This window comes from Scleropages formosus, chromosome 4 (assembly GCF_900964775.1).
Source record: "Scleropages formosus chromosome 4, fSclFor1.1, whole genome shotgun sequence".
NCBI classification, from domain to species: Eukaryota; Metazoa; Chordata; class Actinopteri; order Osteoglossiformes; family Osteoglossidae; genus Scleropages; species Scleropages formosus.
The window spans coordinates 26,560,982-26,587,978 of record NC_041809.1 but is presented as its reverse complement, the minus strand read 5'-3'; the positions used below and the strand labels follow the sequence as shown (position 1 = coordinate 26,587,978).

At 47.4% G+C, this 26,997-nt stretch overlaps 1 protein-coding gene across 1 annotated transcript in view; it reads right to left on the bottom strand.

The window, feature by feature from the left end:
• Positions 1-12,133: 12,133 nt before the first annotated feature.
• LOC108921211 (reticulon-4 receptor-like 1) overlaps positions 12,134-26,997 on the bottom strand; it is a 70,974-nt gene continuing 56,110 nt past the window's right edge. Inside the window, exons 2-3 of the mRNA XM_029251496.1 lie at positions 14,115-14,566; positions 12,134-13,754 (exon numbers count right to left, since the gene is read on the bottom strand). Coding sequence (XP_029107329.1) covers positions 12,888-13,754; positions 14,115-14,566 — 1,319 coding nt within the window. The 3' untranslated portion in view covers positions 12,134-12,887. The remainder of the gene's footprint in view (positions 13,755-14,114; positions 14,567-26,997) is intronic.

Sequence of the window (26,997 nt, the reverse complement as noted above, 5' to 3'; positions counted from 1 at the left end):
TTATTGTCACGTATACCTTTTCTACTGGCATTTTGATTAATTAAAGGATTTTAAATCTGGAAACTGTTTTTTTTTCCATTTGAAATAATGGCAATTAAACCTCCTCACAATCAAAATTTGAAGCCAAGGAACAAATTAACCCTGTTATGTGAGGAACGGGTGGATTCGTGTTCTGCAGGTCTGCTTTGTCGCTGTGGAGTGGTTCTGCTTTTAAAGTGTGTTTCGGACAGACCTGATGTTGTTATGGATACTGTTGTTTGTGCACCTTGCAGTGTTTAATATAACACCGAAGGCGGGGGGGCCGCGTTAAGTCTCTACCACAGACACTGGGGCTCTTCAGCGCGGCATAAAATTATATTGGCCTATATGAAAGTAACAAATAACACACCGGTAATAATACTTGTTTCGTAATTGGATTACTTCCGCCGTTTTTTCTGCACTATTAATTTATAGCAGTAAGCGCTTAAAACAACATTGATTTGAAAACAATCACACTCTCCTGGGGCAAAACACTCCCAAAAATGTTAGTACAGCAAGCGTTTGTTTTCGCGACTTGTCTGCAACACCTGTGTGAAAGAAACAGAAAGAAGGCTCTTCTAAGTGAGCTAAGAGATTTATTTAATGTGTTTGTTTTCTTTCAATAAATGGCCATGTAGGAGATATATGGAACCAATAAAGATATTGGTTTTTTGAAAGGCCTTGCAGTTGCGTGCCCCAAAGCCGACATCTATCTTGAGGCTCGTGTTTGCTGTTGTAAGTCATTTTGTCCAGAAAGGATGTTACTCCTTTTTGCATGGATAGGCACCTGCCGAGTGCCATATGTCTAATAAATGCGGTCAAAAAATAATCTAGGTAAAAAATACTCGTTTTATGTGACGATGGGGTTTGGCCACGGCCCGCTGTGTGCTGGGTCTGGATCTCGAGTCCTGCTTGGGGTACCTTGCGGCAGACTGACGTCCCATCCGGGTCGTGTCCCCTCCCCCTCCAGCCTTGCGCCCTGCGTTGCCGGGTTAGGCTCCGGCTCACCGTGACCCCGCTGGGGGCAAGCGGTTGTAGACATTGTGTGCGTATGACAAGAGGTACGTTATGAGCTCACCATTATCAGTTATATGTTGCATTTTTAACTTAGGCTTTTTGGGGAACAAAATACAAGCATAGCAGTTCCTGTCTCAAAGTGCGTGTGCGCATGTGTACCAGCTGGTGGTTTGTGAGGATCTGGTCGGTGAGAGCGTGGCTGACTGCTGGGTCAGGACTCCAGCTCCGTGGGCACTCTTCACAGATAGGCTCATGGTCTCAGATTGGCCGCTTTAATGGATTCCGGCCTGAGTGGGAGAACAAAGGGCAGAGCACCGAGGGTATGGTGTGTTGAAAGGAGAGCCCGAGAGGGGCGCAGGAGGTGAGAAGGATGAAAAAATAACTCGGTCATGGCATCCTCAGCAGATTGTTGCATTGTGGCAGAAGGTGCACCGAAGTGCCTCTTGTGATGGGCGGGTTGGAGTATCAGATCACGAGAAGGAGGTCTGCTGTAGCGCGCCGACGTGTCTATGTTTGTATGAGTTTGTTCTCTATGAGGTCTTGTACTTACCTTGGCAGCAGTTCCCTGTTATAAAACACAAAGCAATCCCTCGATGGATCAGCGCTGCCTGTCCATGATGTTGAGCTGCACGTATTCCTTTTTCCCCAACTGGCACCTTTGTTCTCCTTTATTCTCCATCCCCTTGCTCCGTTCCCCAAATTTCACTCTTCTTTTTTTTCCTGCTAATCATGCAGCGGTTCCTTTCTTGCTTCTTCTCTCAACATGATTTCGGAGGGGAATTTCTGCCACCGCCACCCTCGCGGGCCCCAGGCCAAAACCAGTGGCAGTTTATTCATTTATTTCTCTACCCTTCCCCACTGTGCTCTGCATGTTAATCTGGCCTCTTCTGCAGTTCGGAGTCTATGAAATAGAGGGTGAGTAGAGTCAGTGTACTCAGTGCCCCCCTGCCTGCTGCCATCTGTGCCTCTGTCCACCCTGGGGCTCCACCGCTGGTGTCTGGGAGATGTGCTCGCAAGACCATAAACAGGGGCTCATTCCAGCAGACTTCAGTCTAAAGGACAACTATCATTTCTTCTGCCTTTTACTGTCATAGCAGCCACATCAACCATATTTCCCATTATTGTTATGTATTCACATTTTGCCAATGCGTTTCCTTTAAGCGACTTACAACGTGAAGTTTTTACACTACGGGACATAAAATTGTTTACCCATTTATCCAGCAGGGTAATTTTTACCGGAGACAAACCGGGTAACTACTTTGACCAAGAGTATTACAGTAGGAGGGAGGATTCGAACCTGCTCTTTCGACTGCAAGGCACAGGCTTTGACCAATGCCGACGTGCTACCTCCGTAATAAAAAGCGCGGTTGACAAATCACTGCACGAAATAATTAGCTGTTAGTGCTTCGGAAAATCAAACTGTATGAGTGGGAATAAATGTACAGTTGCTCAAAATAGCTCTCTTTGCGCCAGCAACCACGTGAGCCTTAGCCAGGTCAGCCGAGTTTAGCTGACGCGGCAGCGGTTGATGGTCGTGGATTTGAACCCAGCCAAGGATACTGCCGTTGATCCCCTTGTTGAAACTTTAAGATAAAGTTAGAATTTATTCTCACACAAAAACAATATAAATGAGGGTGAGGAAGTAAAGTCATAAACATTGTAAGCCGCCCGGCCTAAGGGCCTCTGCTAGACAAATACATAATAATTGAAAAATATATAAAGCCACACGCTGACAGGCAATAACAGAAAGAAAAGGCTGGTCTGTGATTCAGCCCCCATCCTCCACTGTTTACCCCCCCCCACACACACACACACACACACACACACACACACACACACACACACACCCACATGCACACCATTGCCAACTTTCTGTTTTCTTTTTCTGTTTTTGATTTCTGGATATTGCGGCCTTCAACTTTCCAGAGGAGATAGCCTCATCTGAAATAAAAAGCGAGCAGTCTTTGGAACAGAACGGGGGACGCGGAGCCCAGCGTGAACCCAGCAGTGCCGTGAACCGCAGCTTCCGCACACTAATGATTCTGTTCCAGCTCCATCACTTTAATCTGGAAGGTGAAATGATGCGGCCTCACTCCATGGAATTATCACTGGCACGGCAAGTAGGCTCCCTCTCAGTGCACAGGGCTGCTTGATAATGAATCTGAATGGTGATTCCACCCCCCCCAAATAGCACGACGGATGTTGTATTCACGTACATTCGTTTTTATATCTTTGTTTTTCCCCATTACCAGGTTTTATTAATTATGGCGTTACAATTTTTTCCCTTAAGGGCTTTAAAGGTTAAGTAGATATCCGAAGGTCAGAACAGGTGCCATTACTCCCGATGAAACACGGGGAATTTAAGCATTTTGGGATCGCAAGCAAATGCAGATCGTGCTGTGCAATTTAGAAAGGAACCACCTGACTTTATCAAGTGACTTTGGGGAATTATGGGAAATATCAACCGTTCTGATCGTTTGAGCACCTTTGCTCTAAGTTTTCTGGTTGCAAAACCATTTCTGTTTAGGTGCCTTATTTCAGCGGCTATGGAGTGTGCCATGCGTGCATAACTAGCAATAACTGCATTCGTACGCATTCATTATCATTAAAAGGCTACTTAATGATTTTCATGACTGAGTCTTAGCATTAATTATTACTGTATCTGGCATATTATTACCTCCGTAATAAAAAGCATGGTTGACAAATCACTGCACAAAATAATTAGCTGTTAGTGCTTCAGAAAATCTAACTGTATAAGTGGGAATAAATGTACAATTGCTCCAAAGTTATCTGCCATAAACCATGTACTGTAAATTATTTTGGATAACAACTTCTGCAGTGTAAATAAATGATAAATAAAAGAGCTGTGAAGATAAACCCAACATCACCTCTTCCTCTTTGGCCTTGTGTTCTTCTCCAGTATCTTTGCTGTTTTTCATCAGTGAGCGAAAACACCTCCGGTGTGTTTGGTGTTTGCACACGCACCAGCCTCTTTGGGGCCTGCATTTGTAAATCAGCTGAAATGAGCACTTTTTAGACAGTTTTTTTAATCTTATTTTTGTCACCGATGGAGTGGCAATGATGCAACATTAATCCTGAAGCTCCGCGCTTGAGTCACGGCAAAGTCAAAGCCAAGTCACCGCCGAAAGGCAAAAGGAATTAGAACCACTCATCTCCACCGCCATTATATGATGAGAAGCAAGTTACTTTTTACCATTTCTGATCTGCACAACATTTGTGCATCTCACTTCATCACTGACTGTGACTTCTTTCCTTGCAGAGATTTTAAGTTTCAATTTCACTCTGCTTCGCTGGCATGACACGAGGTGTGACATTGCTCAAGCAGTGACGGAAAGCGGTTCCTTGCAGATAATGGATACAATAATAAAAATGAATGACAATGGCAGTGATTAAAATATGAAAGGAAATAATTAACAATAGAAGCGTAGAGTTAAATTAGTACCTGCTCCCCTAGGTATCCCTTCTCACCTTCCCTTTTTAGAAGACTCTCAGTGCGACGGTGGGCTTTGCACTGTCCCCGGTGTTATGGCAGGTCATTAGCACCAGACAGATTGCTGTTATTGTAGTTAATCATCCACCATCAGATGAAACAGTTTGCTTGTGGGCTGGACAAATCCAGGTGCTCCGGTGCTGCCTTCATCACCATCCACTGGGAGCGAGACACAAGTGGATGGGGAGGGAAGTCAATCTAAAGTTTTAATTAATTTTTAAGTATAGCATATTTCTTTAGTTTGCTGACGAAGTTTATTTGTGTCTTATCCTCATCATATCAGGAAGACTAGCAGTCCTTCAACTAGTTTTACTATTTGCTTTATTCCACCAATTAAACAGTATTTGAGTGCAGTTCTTTTTTTTCCTTCACTGGAGAATAATTCACAAAACTAGACTCTTTTCTGCACCAGTTTTGTCCAATACACATCGCTCTTATTGAATCGAGACTCAAACGGCATGCAAAGGTGATCGTGACAATGTGTGACGCAAATATATGAAGCGCTTTCTGGAGGCCAGGGCAAGAGTGGGTCTGAAAGAGGCGGGTTTTTGTGGTCCTTCCACAATACCAAAATACCATCATTCATTGGAACTATCTCTGAACTTGATGAGGAAAAATTTCATCATTACATGCGTTGGGGTACCGTCTCCTGGTTTTGTAAGAGCCTCTGGCACAGGCCTTTGTATCGGCCCAGACGTTGTCAATCCAGGGTGAGGTGGGAGAAAGCAATATGAACAATCAACCATGTAAATGCGGCCATGGAACAAAACCGTACAACAAAAGTGCACTTTATGCACTGAGAGTATCAACGTTTGTCTCCTTTGCAAGGTCATGTATGCAATACGACGGAGGAACACATTGAGACTCGCCAATGCACACATCCGCATATATATTCTTTCAAATGCGTTTATAACAGTGATTTGAGAACGTTCATTTCAAAACTGATTATTTGAAAAGAACTGATGTGATAAGAGTTGGCGATACAGGCGGTGGGAATACAGTAGAGCGAGTAATGTATGTAATTTTCCGAAAACTCAGAATATCCTCATTGCTGCTGCTTGTATCTGTTAATTGCATTTTATACATATATTTCTGTTAAGATAGTAAAATTAACATATTTGATGCATAAGGAAATACATTGCTAAGTGCAATAATTTCATATTAAATACATTCATTATTGTTTTTTTATTGCTCACGCTGTACATTTTAGCATTAAAATTTTATTGTCGTAAGGATAATTATGTTCTGCGATTGCAACATCCTGCTGGTTTTTCAGAATAACGAAGAAGTCAACCAGAACACTGGCGATAAATGACTAACAGCTGTAATATGATTCATGCGTTGCAAGCAAAATCACACTGTCTGTGCAATTGTTCTGTGGCACAGGCTGGATCTGCGGTGAGACCTTCTTCCCAGACTTTCTCCACCTTTGGAGTCTAATGTGGGTCCTGACTGACTGCTCCCCAGGCAGATGTGCTTATTGACTTAGAGGAGAATGGAGTCCAGAGGAACCGGATGCTCGGCAGCTTCATCGTGCTTTTCCGAGGACCCGTGCCGTTACGGGCAGAAAATGGACCGTGTGTGTTTCGCGCGTGTGTGGGAGAGGGATACATGCTGGCTTTCTCCTCCACCCCACACAGGTCCGGAGGGTGAGCGGCAAGACCTGCCGATAGCTGGAGAATCTAGGTAGCCTTTTGCTGTTGACTCTCTCCTGAAAAGTCATTGCTAGGCAACCCTCTTATTCACATTCATGAATGGTTGGATCTCACTTGTTAACAGCTGCCCATTACCACGATTCTTACCATGATGCCTATCGGAAGCCAAACACGTAGTGATGCCGAAGCTGGTAAATATTAAACAATACCTGTCCCTGCAGGTGATCTTTAGGTTAACCGGTGCGGAAATTTCCTCGAAAGCACTACACGATCCGCAGCCGATGCTTACAACGAAAGAACATCTTTCGGTCAAGAAGTGACGTTTGGCGAAATAGATTTGTACCGTTTTTCGAAATCTCTTGTCTTTTCGTTATTCGACTTTAAGATGGGGCTGCGAATATGCCGCAGCTGGGAGGTTATTCCTTTCTTGGTCCTGATTTGTATGACTGCGGATATGAGTTGAGTCTCGGTAACTGGCAGTTATTCAGCATAGCTGCACCGCAGACCTGCCTGCCCATAAATATTCATGCGTGCAGAGAAAGAGGGCGGTCTTTGCCTGAAAGCCTTTATCAGAGACAAAAAAAAGCTGCATCATTTGGGTCTTGTTAAAGACAGGCTTTTGGCAGCATCCTCCCTGGGGAAACAACGAGAAGTGTGAGCCCCTCCTGCTCCCAACAATCACCAGTATACAGTACGTTCACAGTCATAAATACCTCTTAGCAACAGGGCAGCAAGAGCACCTTTCAATTTATAAAAAGAGCCTATCAGTCATTTCTCCCACAGCCCAGAGGCTCGAAATTTGCGTTTTGACGTCGGGTAAGCACCTCGTGGAGACCCTGGAAAAAACAGAAACTTTGAACTCAGCCTGTGGAAGCGCGTGTCAGTTTGCACTTATGCAGAGGAGCTTGTCTGTTGTGCGTGGGAATATTCACGGGTGAGAATAGCTTTGATGTTCCTTTTGTGTGTAGAATCAGGGCGAGCGCGCAATTCCCTCGCGCGGCTCGCGCGGCTCCGTGAGAATCCGTACGCGTCGCGCCCGTTTTTTTTTTTTTTTCCCTCTGCTCGGAGGCCTGCCGGAGAGCCTGCGGCGGGAGAGGAAGCGGTGACGGGAGAACGTTCCTCCGTCGTTCCTCGCGAGAAGGAATCGGAGAGGAGCGGCAGGAAGGAGGTCCCGTCTCTTCTATTGCCTGGGATGCTGTCGCCGCTCCGTACTTCTCAGATAGGCGAGGAAAGGGGAAGATGAGCGTGGAAGGACTTCGACGGTGGAGGGGAGGTGGCGTGAAAATAGACGGAGGTGTAGTAGGTGGTTCTAAGTGGATATTTTCCACCCATGCAGTTTTTCATACTATGTGTATTTATTTTCTCAGTAGGAAGCAAAATCAAATGCCACATGTCAAAGATTTCGACGACACGCAACTCTCCACGCTTTCAAGGAATTTTTTTTTTTTTTTACTTTTCTCAGCAGCTTTAAGCCTGCAGGTGTGAAGGATATTTTGCGGTGACAGGTTAACAGCCAGCTTGCAAGCTAGCAAAGTGAGGCTCTACCCCTCCCCTGAAGCACACCTGCTCGGTTTTTGATGAGCGTGGGCAGACCCCCACCGTCTGCTGCGACGAACACGCTTAAAGCTGTGTTTACGTTTATGTTTGCGCTTATCCGTTCAGAAGACACTTTTCTCCAAAGTGACTTTCAGTGAGCACTGTGGGGTAAAATCAGCCCGTACCTTATTGGCATAAGGTGACCTGCAGTGCTGGTTACACTAATAACAATGAGTAGCGGAGCTTCGCTCTGCTCGGCGTTCTCCTCGGGTGTGTATTAGGAGCCCTCTACCAACTTGTATAGACAAGCCAGCAAACCGTTCCCACTTTTGAAACACGAACGTGTTAAGCATGGTGGCGCGGCAGGTTTGACTGGGTCCTGCTCTCCAGGAGGTCTGGGGTTTGAGTCCCGCTTGGGGTGCCTTGTGACGGACTGGCATCCCATCCTGGGTGCGTCCCCTCGTCCTCCAGCCGTACGCCCCGTGTGTTGCCGGGTTAGGCTCTGGCTCACCGCGACCCCTCTTGGGACAAGCTGTTTCAGACAATGAGTGACATATTAAGAGTAGCTCGTACGGACCCGAACGCATGCATGCAACCTTGGACACATGTATAGACAGAAACAGAAATGCACACACAGAGGAAGTGTAGACATACAAAAAGACAGGCAGGCACAAAGAAGAGAGGGTGCTCCCAACGCCAGATCTTTGTGGACCAACCTGGAGCACGAGGCTAATGGAGACGGGGAACCCAGCAGCACAGAGGTGCCGAATCGAAGGAAAGTGTGGAAGGGATCTGTCACAGTGCGCAGGTGATTAATCGCACCTAAAAATGCTGTGCGAGTCCCTTCCCTTTGTGTCGCTCTTACGTGGTATGTCGCGCATCTGGACCGGAGCGATGGTCTCTCTATATTGTTTTTCACTGCAGTTGATCCACGTGTTAATTGCAGCCATTGATCAGCTACAGGGCAGACAGAGACTGGCCCTGCGCGCTTGTGCGTCTGCGGTCAATGACTAAGCCGCCTTTGTCCCGGAGGAGCGGTAATAAAGTGTTCACCCGGCCGATTTCACCCGAACTAACGTCAAGGTTTTCCCTCACGCTCAAACTTCCATTCTAGGTCACGGATATCGTCATTTGGCGTCACCCTTCACAAAATGTCCAAAATCGGGACAAATTGTGGGAATTTGTGCACAACCCCCAAAGACGCCTGTTTGCGAAGCGCCCAAAATCAGTCGTAGAGACGGCAAAACCTTGGACAGCGAGATCAGTGTTAGGTGCTCGAGTGATCAGGGAGATGGGACTGCAGTATGAGGGATGGGAGGCAGTGGGCGCAAGTGACATGGTGGTGTTGGTTCTGTTAATTACCTCCCCTCTGCATACTGCTTGTTCACTTAACTCACCTCCTTTCTTTCATTCTCATTTTAATTTTCCAAATGCTTGCTTTTAATTAAAGCAACGAAGCCGAGACAGAAAGCCTAATTAAACGCCGTACAGGAAATACCAACACGCATTTCACACCATATGTTTCGAACACCTACTGAGATTTTCACATTTATTTCATGTATGACCCTTCTCCCTTCTGAGGAAAATCATTTCCTGGGATGTCGAGTTTAATTGGTTGCATTGTGTTCCTGCCATGTTTTTGTTTTTTTCTCGTCTTCGCTCTCTGTCGCACCCTTTTCCTCGTGCTTTCCATTTTTATCATAATTCAGTTATGGCTGATTTATTAGCATGACAAATGTTTATCCTCAGCCTATACATATGAAAGAACTAAATCAATGCAACACTAAACTGTAATTGCAAAGGTTATATGCAAACAAGGAACCAACAGATAAATACTGACATGGCTTTTTTCCATTAAAGGGAGCAATTCACCCCTCTAATTCGCTGTTTATCTCTCCATTGTGCTGGATTTTCCCTCATTGTTTTTATTTCCGCTCTTCCTTGCTCCGTTTGCCGCTCCCGGCTCGCCTCCTTCACCCCTCCGCTCTACTTGGCAGGCCGCTGGGATCCCGTGGTCCATCCAGGAGCAGCATCCCCACCAGCGCCCTGTGTTTGCCGCTGGCTCTAAGGCGGGAGCTCCATCCTCAGAGACAAGTGCGCTCATAAGGAGCTGGCTGAAATTTGACAAAACTCAGGAGTCGCGGCATTGAGTGTGTGCCATCGGACAACTATGACAGAGGGAGGTTAGTTGCACCACGAAGGTGTGCCAAAATTACACGTTCACCTTCCACCGCTGAAAAGCGACTGTTCCTCCAATTTTCTCACTTCTTTAGGGGTGTTCCGGCAAGAGCTCGGTTCGGTTCTTGACCCTTCCCTCACGCCCCAGTGGGTCAAAGCCCAGCAGGCTGATTGCACTGAGCTCCAGCTCAGTGCTCTGAGCTCCCTTCCTCTGTCATTGTGAACGTTTGCAGCACCAGCTTTAGAGCAACACCTGCAAATCTGTCGGTGCGGACCCGGCCGTGTTCACCTACTGCTGTTCCAGGGCTCCTCTGCGAGGTCTGTGTTTGTTGCAGGCTATTGATGGAGCGTGGGGGTGATGTGAGGGAGCTGGTCACAGGGGGCCAGTTGCCAGTCCTGTACTTCAAATTAAATATACCTCCTGTCCCATCCCCAGCCATGCACAAACTCCACCCTGACACCTACTTTGTTAAACAGGAGAGATAAAAGAAAAAAAAAAAAAAAAACTGAATTGCACACTATTTTTCATATCCGTTTCCTTGAAGGGAAAAGAAAGAGAATTTATTTTCATAAAAGTATCTTGAATAGGGGTGCGGTGGCGCAGTGGGTTGGACCACGGTCCTGCTCTCCGGTGGGTCTGGGGTTTGAGTCCCGCTTGGGGTGCCTTGCGATGGAGTGGTGTCCCGCCCTGGGTGTGTCCCCTCCCCCTTACGCCCTGTGTTACCGGGTAGGCTCCGGTTCGCCGCGACCCCACGTGGGACAAGCGGTTCAGATAGTGTGTGTATCTTGAATAATAACTACTACATATACAGGCTCGCTGTGGCACGCAAAAATGTGTCCCCTGCTCACATACAACCGGCTTTTAGATCCTCTGCAAAACTGCACTTCGTTTAGCGTGTATCACTTGAATGCGGTCAGACACTGCGACGCAGGTCTCGTTTCTTTGTACGTATCAATCGCTGTCTGATGCGTGTCCTCGTTGTGTTTTAGTGTGAGTACAGGTCGCAAGTTTGTTTTTTTGGTGTGTGTGTGTGTGTGTGTGTGCGCACAGGTTGTAGCGTTCCGTGTGCCTCATTCCACCCATCCGTCCTGACACTTTGTGGCCTTGTACCACCCCATACCCGTCACGCCCCCTACTGCTCCTCGGCACGAATAAGAACGGACACGGACACTTGTGGCTAACATACCAACATAGCTTTCTTTTAATAGCTTATAGAAACCGCTTTTTCTCCTTTCGGATAATGACAAACAGAACAGCTGAGTCACCGGAAATGAGGGATGACAGGAAAGAGGGGGGACAGAAGAGCAACTGTGCACTTTTGATCGAAAATTATTCCAAGATGAGCTTACGCATAAAAAAATAAAGGGGTGAAAACAATCCAATCACACGTCACCCTGTATGGGGAAGCAAAGACCCTGTTGTCACCTATTAATGTTACTGCCATGGAAACATACGGCAAACGATCACCGATATAGTCATTCTGATCACATCAGAGTTCATGTGAGTATAAACACCGACCCCGGATCTGTTTGCGGAAGGGTCTATTTCAGTTCGGTGGTCCTCAGTGGGCGCTGTGTGCTTATCGGTCTCCATCAACTACCGGATGAAAACATTCCGCCAGAAATGTCCTGTCTTGACTCACCATCGCGGCAGCTCGTGATGCTCTCGCGTGTTCTGGGAGCGCTTCTAATGTCCTCGTCATCTCATTTTATGTGCTGGATGCCACCGTTCTTCCTTTTCCCCCCACTGACAGCAGGAACGCGCTTTAACGTACCAAGAAAACATAGTTTCCTCTCGTTCTCATCCATCTAAGGAACAAGGAGGCAACGCATGTCATTTTTTTTCCCCACGATTATTTCATTTTTGTCATACGAGGAAAAGGCGTCCAAGCTGATATTGCTCAGCTGGTGGATATGTCACAGGTAATATGACCTTTGACCCCCTTGGGTGAGCTGAGTTCTTGTTCACATTGATCTAGTGTGGCACCTAGGAGTCTCAACCAGAAGAAACATAGGAACAAACAAGCGAATTAATGGGACGAGAAACGCACGTAAAACATCAGGTTCACAGCTTATTCTCCTGGTGAAAGAGTTAGGCCTGAAGCAGACAAGGTTAGAACAGTCTCCCACTGGCTTCAGTTCAGATTATAGCAGCTTAAGTATAGTTGGCTTTTTATTCTGTATTAACATAGTAATGAACAACAGAAACACAGGAGGAAGTGAGAAACAATAATAAAAAAATTTTTTAAAAATTCCACAGAAGTTAAATGTATGAGGGCTTGCTGGGCAACTAATTCCTGAATGAGTTGCTGATGGACTCGAAGTCGATATAAATCCGATCGGGCACTAACCACCTTCGGACTAGGTTATACGATATCAAATATAGATCAGGGTACATTGATACTGACTGGTCCTCTAGGATCTATTATTGGTTCGGGCGATGACCTCTCCGTTTCAAAGTGTCTATAATTAGCGACCGAGAATGAAAGCACTTCGGCAAACGCGACGTACCGCATCCAGCTGACGCCTGTGCGCCGCTGGGATTTTATTCCCTAGCTATTGGCTGCGCAGATGGCCAAGAAACGATCGTGGAAAACTAAGAATAAAAAAAGAAAAGCAAACCGTAATTACCGTCCACCAGATTTCCACTGAACTACTCGCTGTGTGGCTTGGCTGTCTGGGAACAAGGCTGGTCCTCTTACCTTAAGCACGAAAAGAGAGGAAGGAAGAGATTGAAACCCAAGAGGAGAGGAGGAAACAGTGGACATGTCTGTAGGAGAAGTGTGTTTCCATTCCTATCGCTCCTTTCCCCGCGGCCTCTTCTAAAGCACAAACCAACACGCGCCCCGCCGACACCCGCACACATATACACGCACATGCCCACGAGTATACAAAAGTATGTGCTTTTGTGCAGGAGACAGAGTCGGTCCGTGACTCGGTTTACGGTTGCGTCCCTGCAGCGCGCCCCTTTTTCAGCGCAGTATTACGGCACTCAGGGGCACGAGGAAGCCTGACAGGGACACGATGAGAAGCGCGGAGCGGTGGCGGGCGGCGCCTCCGCTCGCAGCTCTCTGGACCCCGCTCGGTGGGCCGACCGTGGTCCGGAGGAGGCACTTCTGCTTCCGTCGCGGCGGGGAACTGCTGGGGTCGGTGGGGTCGTACTTGCCCCCGCCGATGGACGTGTACTCCTTGTCTGCTTCCCTCGAGACATTAGACTCGTTCTGCCCCTTCAGTTTGCCTCCTCTGCCACGCTGCCGGGTGCAGTTTCTCGGGCGGCCCGGCCTTGCCGAGGAGGGCGGGTGGGGCAGGGGTGAGGGGGGCTGCGCGGGGTGATGCTGGTCCCGGTGAGGCAGGTTTGGGTGGTGGCTACTGCTCTGGTGTCGCGACTCCGAGGTGGTACAGCCAGGCAACTCCTCCCTATGCAGGCGCTTGAGGTCACGACCCGCAAGCCCGGGTGGCTCTTGGCAGCCCACCTCGGAAGTAGAGCCACGGAAGCGCTGCAGCCAGTCCCACAGCGGCAGCGCCCGGCAACCGCAGTCCCACGGGTTGTCGTTGAGCCGCAGGTACTCCAGCGAGGGCAGCTGAGCCAGACACTCCGCCGGCAGCTGCGCCAACGAGTTGTTAAACAGGTAGAGTGTGGTGAGGCGCCGCAGGTCATGGAAAGCCAGTCGGTCCACCCACTGCAGCCGGTTGTGGTGCAGCAGCAAGCGGTCCAGCGCGCCCAGCCCTCGGAAGGTGTTCTGGTGTAGGCTCCACAGCCGGTTTCCGTGCAAGAACAGGTGGCTCAGGTTCAGCAGGTCCACAAACAGATCGTCCTCTAGGAAGTCTAGATGGTTGTCCTAGGGAGAAAAAAAGAGCATTGACACAGAGGTACATATATTTTAATGTGTTTTTCAAGGCATATTAATTTTCCCTCATATCCCCAGAGAAAGCCTGCTATTGCCCCCTAGAGCAAGTTGTTTTCTGATGTAAATCGCTAAACCTATAAATAGGTGGTAGTTTACGACGTCAGCTATTCAGTCTCCCCGGACAAGGGAGCCTGCCGAGAAGCGAATGAAAAAGTGACTTTTAGTCCACGGCGTGTTATTAACAAATCCTGAAAATTCATGCTGAAGCTCTGCCTCTTTTTTCGAAGCGTTACGCTGTCGAGGAGAGCAGCTCTTCCAGAGCAATGTAATGGCTTTCGGAGTTGACGCTACCTGCAGATAGAGGTACTGCAAGTTATGCAGACCCTGGAAAATGCCGCTTGGAAGGGCATTCAGCCCGCAGTGGTACAGGTGCAGGGCGTGGAGCCGGCTCAACCCGTGGAAGGTGTCCACCGCCAGAGCCCGTAGGTTCCGGTTGTCCCCCAGGTCTAGCTCCTCCAGGCGAGCGAAGCCATGAAAGGTCGAAGGCTCGATGTAAGAGACGTCGTTGGAGTAGAGCCAGAGCGTGACAGTAGTAGGGCTGAAGTGGCCGCGAAGAAGCTGCCCGATGCGGTTGTTCTGCAGAAAGATGCGCTCGCTCTCTTTGGGGATCCCCTCTGGGACCGAAAGGAAGTTGTGCGCCTGGCAGCTCACGGTACTGGGTGCTGTGTAGCAGATGCAATAGCGTGGGCATGACCAAGATAGCTTCAGACCCCAGAGAACCAGCAGGACCTCCAGCCCGCAGCCTGTCATCGGGGGTGGGGGGGGAGGGGGGGGAGAAGAAAGAAAAGGAGAAGGTGTTCATTTTGATTTTTCAATTTTAGACTGTGAACTTCAGCTACCGAGAGAACCTCTTGTGACCTTGGGGTCACGGAGGATTTTGCTTTGGGATTCTGGAACAGGAAATACTCTTTTCCCCAGAACGAATGACCATTTATTCTTTTATAAGTCGTGACTGAGGTCGGCCTGCTCCTGGGCCCTTTCACAATAGGTTTAAATGAATGTCTGAGCCTCATCTTCCACCTGTCCCACTCTCTGAGCAGGTCGCGACCCCACGTGCCAGTGCAACTCATCTGCTGCTTTACCGAACGGGCTCCGAAAGACACGCGCATCGACACCTACAAAGCGTAAAAAACACAATTAACGAAGAGTTCCGATTCGCTAATCCACGCGTGAAGCATCGACACCGACGCAATGCCCGATACGTTTCGTAGAGGGATGACTGACGGTAAGTGTTTAACTTACTATCAACCCTAACCCTGAAGCATGTCGCGAATGCTGGAAGCTGTTTCCCCTGTGTATGAACATTCAATTTCCAAACTGAAAGTGATGCAACATTAGGAAAATAAAGGCACTTTAGATAATGGCAAATGCTAAACAGGTTGTCGTTTAGCCAATTTTCTGTTCTGTCTCTGTCTCTCCGCTAAGCGGTTGTCCTTTTCCGAGATAATGTATTGCCGAATTCGACAAAATAAAATAACCCAAGCAATCGGCCTCTTTCGAGCGCTCGCTCTCCCTAGTCCCTTGTTCTGTTATCGAGTGAGGCACCTGCTCTGTATGTAAATGAGACAGGAACTTGGTAGTGCTCATGGGAAATTAGGACAGGGGATGAAATCAGACAGTAAACAAAGGGGGGGGGGGTGCAAAATAACAACGTGACGGATGGGATTGGCCTCTGAACCTGAGGGCGGAACGAGGACGGATCGAAAGCGGGACGGAGAGCAGGAGGTCAAACCGAAAACAGGAGGAGACGCCGAAAAAGGGGGACAGGTGGAGAACGGGAGATTAGGCTGCTGTATCCACGATCGCTGTTTAACTTTCTCCCTTTTCGGGGGGGGGGGGTTGCATGTCACAGTCAGATTCAAATCATTTCCAAATGGCCTTGTTTCGTTATCTTGCCGTTTTTTTGCTGCATGCACGTCCGTGAGCTAATTAGGTATGAAACTGGATCCGCTGGGCCAAGATATTGGGAGCACTGATCCTGCTTAGATAAAGAAACTAATTTAATCTGCAGCCTCCAGGCCTTAATCAATTTGGACTATCAACCAGACACCTGCTGTCCTACCTTGCACCCCTACCTTGCACCCCACATGGTTTCTCTTTCTGTTATTGGTTTTAACTTTGCTTCCTCATCTCAAGATTTCATCACCAAATGCCACTCTACAGAAATCTGGCAGCTGCATTGCTCACCATCTGACAGCGGCGCTATAAGTTTGGGAGGAACTAAGAGGTGACTTATTTTCTTGATTTATTTAGAGTTGCATCTGGTGCCCTAGACCGGGAAGTGATAGCTTTGTCCTTGTGGGACCAGTCAGGCCATGGTGGGCTCAGGTAGTTGCTCTTAACCCTAACCCAGACGCTCCTTGCTCTAGACACACGGAGGAGCAGTGAATGGTAACTGTGACACCTTTCAGGGACACTACTGTGTCTCATGCTTCTGCTCCCTCGCACGACCACATGTCAAAGTCTGCAAACATTCTCCGTGCTGGTCATGCCAGACCGTGCTGTTCGAAACGGAACTGAAGTTGGCTGAAGCTCATTGACCGACATCACGTCATTCTTCCGCCACGGAGAAGGGCGGAAGTGAAAGATACGAGAGAAATAGGGAGAAAGAAAAGCAATAGGCGGGAAGTGTAATTAAAAAAGGAGAGATGAAAGACAAATAAGGACAGGAAAGAAGCGGAAGGAAAGAGGGAAAGGCAAAAAAAAAAAGCCATGAGAGAGCCAGAAAAAAGAGGACAGGCAGAGTGAGTCATCAGAAAGAGGGGAGGGAGAATTGTCGTGTCACTGTTTTACTGCACAATGATCCGTTTTCACTAGATTATATTATTCAAACAGCTTTGGACGTCCCGGAGCCTCGCCATGCCAGCCATGTCTGTTTGGATTTGCAAGCGACAGGGAGAGATTTCGAGGAAAGAGACAATGTGTCTCTGTCGGTCTGGTGAATCACGCATTCCTTTCTGTCAAACTTGTCTCCATCTCTTTCCCTCTTCTGCCTCTCCTACAACCCATGTTCTCAGCTGACCACAGGAGATGGTGCCGAAGGCTTGCTTCAGGGAGCATAGTATCACAGCTTGAGATATGAAACCGCTGTGTGATTCTTGACCCCATGGCAACTTTCTATTCCATTCAAGAAGGGGGAATGAAAGGACATTGATTTATGTAACAATTATGCTCTAGAACGCAATGGAAAAGTCCCATGATTATTTTTAATTATCTGTACAGCTTGTTTGTTTGTTCAATCGATCAATCAATCAATCAATCAATCAATCAATCAATCAAACTAGACCTTGATTTAACCAAACCATCCCTGCTAATTAACCTGTTTTTGCTTATAAGAGAGTAGGAGGGATGCTGTTATATTCACTTACTGATGTCAGTTGTGTCATGCAATTGCGCTCCCACTTAGGGTACTGTGTCTGTAAACACACCAAAAAAGAAGAAAAAAAAAAAAAAAGCTCAGAGAGCTTGTTTGGATTAACTCAGTTCTTGTGAAAATATATAAAAGGGAGAGGCAGCAGGTAGTTTAGATGCAAGCTGGAGTTCCAGAATTTATGCTCTCTGCATTCTTCTGGCAGAGTACCTCATTTGAATGACTCCAGTAAAAAGGCCTTCCACGCAAAATGTTAGATGGAAAACTTCAAGACCCTTTGGCTAAGAGCCTCTGAAATTAATGAATGGAAGGATTTTCTTGTTAATCTGAAATTAAAGGGGTTTGTCAACCCAGTGTGAACAAAATAAACATCAACCAAAACACTAACGGAGCCTTGCTATGGTTTCTGGTGAAAAGCTACAAGGTAAAATAATACACCTAAAAAAGTTCTATGGGCAAAACGCACACCATTCTAGCCATTGTAACAACTCTGACCATGAAACATGGTAATTGCCTCTTTCCCTGAATGAAACATGCAGAGCTTAAGTGATGCTTTGTGCACAAACTTGGATGCCAGAGAGGCTGAAATCAAGTTAAATGGATGATAGAGGAACGATTGCAGCTATGCGAGACGGTCCATTGACTCGTCATTTTCAAACTCTCACTCCTGCAAACTCGACGGCTGCAGCACTCTTCCTAACTGCCCGCATTAAGCCTTTTATCCGGGGTCGAACATCGCAGCCCAGATGTTCTCCTGCACGCGCGTGTGTCGGCTACATGTTCAAAAAATAACACCGGCGGTTTGTTTTTCTTTCTTTATCCCGCTTTGGCCGGAGCAGTTTGCGTTGAGATTTACAAACTTGCGAAAGTTCGGAATTACGTTCAAAGGACTCCCGAAAAAGCCCCCAGACATTGTTTTCAGTCTCTCATCTATCCTACCCAAGTGTAGCAATTGGAAACAAATTATATTTTGTGATGTCCTCCTGAGCAATTCTGAGCATTAGTAACACCTCAACCGCATGGTCAAATGTGAAATTTTGATTGAATTAAAATACTTAATATTTTGTAGCCGATTCATCAAGCCATCCATCCAGTTTCAATAACCGCTTTGTCCTGATATGCAGTTTATTCATAGATGCTAAAATTAACACCTTAAACAATGAAGATTATGAAAAGGATGACATCATGCTGAGAACAATACTTTGTTTTTATACCATATTTTAAGTAATGCTTGTAAGCCATTTATTAACATAACAAATGACTATTTGTGGCTTTAGCAGTTTATGTAAGGGTTGGAAATAGAGACGGGCTAAAGTGGTATAGATTCCTTCTTAATTATTTTGGTGACCGTACTGGTAAATTCTGGTGGGAATGATGATCAGGTCTTTTTGTGACCATGAAGGTAAACTATTCCAGGTACCAGGTGTCCCTGGCTTGCGCGCACAGATGTCGGGGGGGGGGGCGGAGTGAAACAACTCATCAGTTCAGACATCAGTTATTTAGAAGTTACTAAACATTGAGAAGCGTGAGAGATTTCATGTGACAATGTATAAGCGCAGACAGGGTTGTCGTTGGTTTTTGGGTCGTGGTGGAAGTAGGACACGATGCTCTGGTGATGCGGGTCTCATTGATTTACCTTGATGCCTTGTAGGCTTTGCCCACAACTGCTGTTACGTAATCATACGAATGATTAGGCTACGTTAAACCAGGCCAGCACATGCCCATAATGTTGGGTCTTTCGTTGTGTGGAGAGGCCATGGAATTCTGGAGGGCTGTGACACCCCAAGCACACGGGGCGCCTACCACTTTTTCGTACGGTTATTAAATTGTGTCGTTCTGAAGCTTTTCATGTTCTTGTGTTTGGATGCCTGAGCAGCTTGGCAAAGCAGACTGTTTGTCATGCCAATAGAATCCCACCGGAGGTAGAATTTCGGAAGCAAGACAAAGGCAGGAGAAGTAAAGATGGAGAGAGGAGCTGTGAGAAAGGGGTGAGAACATGTGTGACAGTAGCGGAGGAGACGCCGCCGGTGGAGTGTAATGAAGTCACACAAACATGCACGTGCATACCCAAAAGTGGTCAGGTGCAAACGTAGAAAAATAAATGGTAATACATAAAATCACACATTACTGTGGATGAATTTCCACTCATGCGCATAAAGCACCCAAACACTGGAATGCTCTTTTAGAAGGGTGAAATCGCACAGCAATGCACACAAAATGCTCACCTGCACGCACATGAGAAATCACAAACAGCTCTAAATTAAATTCGAACACAAACACGACAGGCTTTTCTAGACAAGGAATCGGACGCGGTCAAAACGGACCCGCCGACCCAGCAGCGAGGGCAAGGAGAGCGGAAACAGGCCGGGCCAGGTTGTTGTTGGAAAGAAAGGCTTTCCAAGCTGGAGGGAGGTGTAGTGGGAGGCTGGGGGATGCAGGGTCCCAGGTAGGGACCTGTCGGTGGGGCTGCAGGTGTCCCTGCCTCCCGTGAGCCCTGCATCATTTTGCTGTTCTGCTTAGCGGCTGCTTTTATTCAAGAGACTTAAACAGCAAACAACTCCTCATGCAGCTGGATGTTTACTGAGCAGTTTAGGATATCATGGTTGTTCCCCTTTGGCAAGTTAAAATGGAAGTCTACTAAACCGTTCAGCTCTTTAACATATCGACCTCTTGTTGTCCATGCAGGCGAGCGGTTGAGGGTCTCGCACACGTTACCATATCCTATATAAGATCCCCCTCCAGGGATGCTGCATAGCGAGCCATTAACCAACCACCTTCTCATCCATAACTATGATAACAGCATCAATGAAAAAAAAGAGTAAAGCAATAATTTTCCAGGTTTCCGCACGAGTCTATGATACCAATGGTAGGAAGAGCAGTTAGAAAAACTGCTATTGATTGACTGATGGATTGTAATTGAACTGGGTTTTGCAGTCATGGTCTCAAGGCCTTCAGTGACAGCAGATCTGTCACCGAACTTCAGCATTTCAATAGAGCGAAACTCGCTCGTTAGACAGGAGACGGAAAAATGTGCTTGCGAAACGCGGCTCAGTTGCTACACTAGTTTGCATGGGAACCTTCAGTATGACATCTCTACACTGAAACTGGTTAAGATATCAAATACAAAATATATAAAGCACAGCTGCGTTAAATATCAAAATCAACATACGAAACTATGTTGAAAATGACGTGTTCTTTGAGAGTGCCACTAAAAGACTTTATCAGAGGAGTAAATAAAGGGTGTCTGTGTCTTATTATCAGTTATATATTACTTGAAATCCTATCAAATTCCCTAGCCAATATAGCTCCAGATGACTGTAAAGGTTTTTTACTCAAGGGTACTGCAGAAGTTGCCATTCTGGGCTTTAAACAATCTGTACGCTTTCCCTCAGAAAGAGTCCTTTAATAACAAAGCCATCATACTCTGCCACACACTTCTGTAGCAATCATGTTGATCAGGCCAGTGCTCTTGCTGTGATTTATTGCAATATTTTCTTATACATGAAATGCTTTCATTCTTTTGTCTTATTTGGTTCCAGTTCTCTCACCGAGTCGCATAGGTGCTATGAAAACATCTCTCCTATAGACTCACATTTACATTTATTCATTGAGTAGGCACTTTGGAGCAATGCACAATTCTGAGAAAATAAAAGTGCATTTCCTTGACACACAGAGAAATATAGATGAAGACACGTGATTCTCACGGTACGGTCAGTTAGTCAAATATGAGCATTTAAACAGCATACATTACGTGCTTAACATTTGAAAAATGTCCTTGGGTGTACTTGTTCCTGAAATCCTGATGCCAGATTCTAGATTTCTGCACATAATACTGCACGCACAAATCACAGTGCTCTCCAGCTTGTGAGAACGCACTGTCGTTGAATGCATTAGGCAATAAGCTCAATGAACGCGAGGGTCCTTGGAGCCCCTGCCCATTTATGTAGCCGCTCATACTAATGGTGCCTAAAGCGCAGACCCAACAAGCACCGGGTTCATTTAACGCGGCAGCAACGTACGGGTGATTAGGAGCCAGGCCATAAATCACAGTGACAGTGGCGCGTCTCCCCGATGGTGACTAGGGCCTCCTTCATCATCGGTCCCTCTCCAGCGCCTTCCGACGCTTCCCATGCGCTGCTGGTGAAACTGCAGGTTTGCTGGCGCATGACCTGATTGCGAAGCCTCTTTACATGCATGCTAGCTTCTTTTAAAGATGAATCATTCAGAAATGAAATAATTTAATTATTTAACGGGGAACATTTTGCAGATGGGGTCCGAGAGAAGCTTGAAGACACGTGCAAGGATTCCTAGCAACGTACGTACGTAATGAGAGACGTGCAGAGAGCGCTAACAGAGAGCATCGCGTTTACCGTCCTGTTGACAAGCTGTGGGCAAACCTGTGACCTTGTCAAAGCCACCCTTCAGAGAGTCACCCAGAAACACACCATACTACTAGCTACGGGTGTGAGTGGCCGATTCCTTACAGGGCTCTGTGGAACGACGAGAAAGACTCATCTAGGAGGAGCAAGAGCACCTCCCGTCCACCTTCACAGCCCGCAGAGCTGTCCGTCACAGTCCCGGCCAGGCACGGCAGCCCCGCCCACTGCTCTTTACGGACCCACGTGCGTCAGCGAACGTTACACGGGAAGGTTTAGGGACAGTGGGGATGAAAACTTGATCTTAGGAGAGTAATCCCTTCTCATTAACTCTGCTCCTTCGGCTCCTGGCCATTGATCCAGGCGCAAAGTCGATTCATTAGCTGCTCTGTGCCTGGGTGCTGCTAATTGTGATTAAGGCACTCCAGCAAACACAATCAGCTGCCCTGCCACTCACAGGCAAGGATTACTGACTGTCCTGCCTCTGCTTGCGGAGCGGACATTTCTCTTACGATCTCCTTCGTTCCACGTTCCTGCTCCCCAGCGTGTTGCTCCTGCTGCTCCACGTTGGTCTCCCTTCCTCTCTGACCCCATTCTCCCTAATTCCATTCCCCACATCCCTCATTCCTTTCGTCGTTCCGATCCCTACGTCGCTCATTCCCGACATCGTTAGTATCCCCGTGTCCCCCACTTCTGTCATCATTCGGTACCCCCCGTCACTCATTCCTGTAGTCATCTCATTCGCGGTGTCCCTCATCCTCGTCATTGTTCTGTTCTTCAGGTCCTTCGTTTCTCTCATCATTCTCTTTATCGTGTTTCTCTTTTGTGTTCTCATTCAGTTCCCTGTTTTCCTCCTCCCTGTGCTTTTTCTCTTCCCCGTGTCCTTTCTTCCTGCCCCCATTCCATTCATTGTTTGTAGTGTTGAAACCATGCAGCCTGTCAAGTGCTGTATGCCACTGCTGCTTAGGGATGGAGCTGGTGTGGGGGGGGGGGGGGGGGGGCATTCTCTGTTCACCTTCTTCCAGGATACACATTCAGCATGATGGGCTGGGTTCGACACCCCACACCTCCAGAACGCATACCCGGCAGTCTATTTTGTAACCGGGTTCCCATCTGGGTGGTCCCGTCCTTCCATAATCCTCGGGACCTGAGTACCCTTGGCCAGTCCTGTCTACTGACTGTGTCAGCCAGTAGGTGCCTATATGATCATCAGCCGCCTGTTTACTCTGTTGGCTCTGAAGCTGCCGCAGCCAGGTGGTGATCACCCCTAGTCTTTGATGTGGCACATCGGCGGGGATCGACCGTGCGAGTTGCGCCGAGCAGGAAATGTCAAAACGGAGACTTCCAGCGTCCTCTCCGTTCTCGATTACTGCCCTTGAACGTCCAAAGCGAAGATCAGAAGCAAAGATGGCACATCGCTTCTTACGCACTTCGTAACCTCATCAAAGAATAATACCAACTGCATTACAAGGAACAGGATTTTGAATATGACAAAGTGTGCTGCATTAAATGTAATGTTACATTTATTTTTGGATAAGAGCGCTGTCTAATTGTGTGTGATATAAAATTGATGAACAGTAAATTGGTTTTATAAAATTTCTCCAACATGCATCTGGGGTGGAGGGAGGGCTTAAATGTGGCACCGAACTCTCTAACTGCTCCGTGGCTGTCAGCGTCTGCTTCTTCACAGCCCGGCTGTGTTCAAACGCTCTTAGGGAACGTACGCTTACGCACATTCGCCAAACACAATCTGAATAGTGGCTCTTTCTTTTAGCAGCCTCAGGAAGAAGAATATCTTTTATTCTAGTCAACGGGGGTTGCACTGACTAACTAAGCAGAAAGGTGTACCTTTGAGTTTGAGTGTGTGTGTGTGTGTGTGTGTGTGTGTGTGTGTGTGTGTATACATGCGTGAAACCGAGAAGACGATTTTGGCCATAGCCATTAGCCATTGCCTGGGAGGGGAAATGTGACTCTCGAATGGGCTGTTGGTCACTGACTGAAAGGATTAAGGCGACGGTGGCTGTGGGGGTGGTGTTACTTACTAAAAGGAGACGGATGCTAGTGGGTCTTAGAGATGTTCGGCGAATGAGATAATTAAGCTGATTATACGACTGACTTTGAGTCAGATGGCGGAACAGTCGGTTTGATTGAGGTTAAGTCTCGGTCAAGAAATCATCATGTTTGTTTTACACTTCTCACGTTTGAATCTCGCGTCAAGGCTATGAGGTACAAATGGAAAGGTGTGTATCCGGCGCTCTGGCCCCCTTCGAGACGAATGATAGTAAGTCATTTCCGAAAGCCGTTGCGCTGCAGTCTTTTTTGGGGTGAGGCAGGAGGACGAGCACGCACTCTTCTTCTTTCCTGGTTCCGATGATGTGTTGAGTGTAGGAGTCAAAGACAGGAGCCGCTTGGGCCAACCAGGGTAAGGACAACAGTTCCTGTTCTCGCTGTCCATCCATCAGTGGGACTTAAAATTTTAGTGGGAAAACAGCACTACAAATATCAAGGGTAAAAATGAGATGAAAAAGGCTGACAGAGCTCACAGCTTCGAAACCAGTAAACTAACTGGCTCAATGACATGACAGTATGTTCGCAAGGACGCTGCAAGAAATACCGGCGCCAGTTACAGGACAGTCGGTGGTGTGCTGGATGAGGAGCTACATTTTTGAGACTTAGCAGCGGTATTGCTGTTGTACCCTTGTTCCAGGTCGCTAGAGGCTGGGATTGCTTCTGTAAAATTTCTAGTCTGTACACCAAGGATATAACAGAAGAATGTAATTCTCGATCGAGACTAATGGCTGGTGCAGGCCAGCGTTGGCCATATCTTCTGACACACTGCTGTGCTATATGCCATCTTCAGAAAGACAAGAGCGCGGGGGGAGTTCGCAGGAAGCTTATTAAAGAAAGAGTAAATGACATTTAAAGGCATGCGGCGTTCCCTGGGTGTCATCTTTAATCGCATCCAGCTTGGACTAATGCTCGAAGCCCATCTTTATGCATTACCAGTCAATTCCATTTCAGATTTGTCACTCGAAGCGGATGCGGGCAGAACGAATGATCGTCTAAATGCAGAGGATGGAAACGGATGTCTAGACTGCAGCTAGTGGTGTGCAGGGAGGGTAGTCGCCCGTGCAGACCTTCAAGCTCGTGTCAAATTCAGGCATGACCGAGGAAGTGACTGTAGCGGGTCCTCTTTTGTTTGCTTCGCGTAGATTGATGATGCACGTGTACGCGCATCATCACGCACCTTTCCTCTCTTTGTCGGAACACAAACGCAGCAGTAACACAACACGCGCCAACCCGTCCTTCCATGAATCTCGAGGCGGCGCGACAAGTTGGTTGTGCTGGATCGCTCGGCCGGCAGCGAAACGCTTTCGACCAGTACGTCTACGGATGGCTTGCTTCTCCTCCGCGGCACGCCGAAGGTCGCCGAGGGGTGCCGACCGCCACTCCTTCCAGTCGACTCCCCCTATTGTCCCTCTCTAGTGCCGCTCATACATCCGATGGTGTTTCCTCTGCCAAAATACCCAGCTGTCTCGTCATTCCACCTGGTCACAACTCCAGTTCTTTAACCTGCCGTCAACTGATCATCCAGGCCCCCGTAGCCAGCAGGGAATGACCGTGCTCCTTTGTTACAGAGCAGCGTACAGGCGGGAATTTTCTATAAAGAATTAAAAGAGAAAAGAAGGATCAGGCCAATCTGCAGATTATCCCCTTGACTTTGGAGAGAGGCGGATGGCTCCTGGGAAATGGTAGCCTTCAAAATAAGAACACAAGAACAAGAAAGTAATAACGTAGGCGACACACTATGAGCGATAAGACATGTTTACACTTTGCCTTTTCAGCCGCGATTGATGGGATATAACCACGTTCGACGCGGTAATTGATTAATCGAACGCCTACAGGTCCCTCTTCGAGCGCATGCCGTATTTCGGCATAGTCGGTCCCTCTTTCTGCATTTCACCAACTGTGTATTTCACGTAAACATGATATTTGCATATCGGATAACCTGTCCAGAAGGAGTACATGTTCATACGTTGCTCTTTTTTTCAGATGGCTCAAGAAAGCAGTCACATAAGTCAATCAGATTAAAATTGCGCAAACTGCAAAGCCAGCAGCCCTTGTATCTGTGTGTGTGTGTGTGTGTGTGTGTGTGTGTAAGACAGAGAAAGAGAGAGAGGAAGACCTACAATATGATAGACTTTTTTACCCAAACAGGAATGAGGAAGAACACTCAGAACTCACTACAACAAGAAACACACTTTACAAGACCAAGGACAATACAAAGAGGTTTCACAGCCCCAGCTGCTGTTAGTCCCATCATGTTTTTTTTTTCTCCTCTTCCTCAAAGACCCGATGAGCTTGGCAGAGGCAGACAGAGGTGAGGAATGCCCACGATACACCCCAGCTCCTCCAGTTCATCCCTCCCACTCCCTTACCTTGCACTCCCTATGTTTTCTTCTGTACGCGCTGTGTGCTGCACAATCTCCAGCCCATGTGTCCCGGCCTCTGGACAACCATTTCTGGGTGGTTACTTGCAGGTGACAGCCACAGGTGAGTGTGCGTATGTGTGTGTGTTTGTGTCTGACTGTTGTTCTGCATATATACCCTATCTACGCCTGTGTGTGCCCCATTATCGTTGCGTGCGGCTGTTATTTGAGCGTGTGTGGGTTTGCAAGTTTGTGCGTTCCGCATAGATTGTAAAGCTATAAATTGCTGCTTGTCCTCACATAGCCCACTCCTTCTCTCCCTCTCTCACTTTCCTCTAGTCTGGATCCACTTTCTCCTGAACATGAGGGCAAATTCCATAATCAACTCCGCTGCCACCTTGATGCCCCCGGGCGCCTCGGCTTTCTTCTTAACCCGTCTTCCTCCAGCTTCCGCAAACCGCTAACCGGTCCGCTGACCCCACCCAAGGGTCCCAGGCGAAGGTCAGAAAAAATAAATGACCACCAAAAAACCAGACTTAATTTACTGCTCTGTAATTTCAAATCCCAGGTGAAAAAAAAGAGAAAAAACTGTTTTTTATGGGGGGTAATGCTAAGTGTTCTTTCCCTTGTGTTCAGTGTTCAGGGCTTCCAACCGGGAATCTTCAGGTGTGCAATATTTTTACTTCCTCAGATGCATTATGGGAAATATTTGTAAATATTGAATTCATTATATGATCATACGTACCCTTATTGCTGATAATTGTAGATCAAGGTGAGTCCAAGTCAGAGGCAGGGTAGCAGATGTATAAGGGGATTGGGTCTAGGGTAGCACCACCATTTACACCGCATGCCTCGTGTCCAGGGTGCATGACCCCAATTACTTGAGAGTGCCTGGAGGTCTAAACATGGCAAACGGGGGGGAGGAAGGAGAGACTAGGCGTTCCGTGGGAACTGAACCAAAAGAGAATCTGGGCTTTGTCCACTGGAATTACAAATGG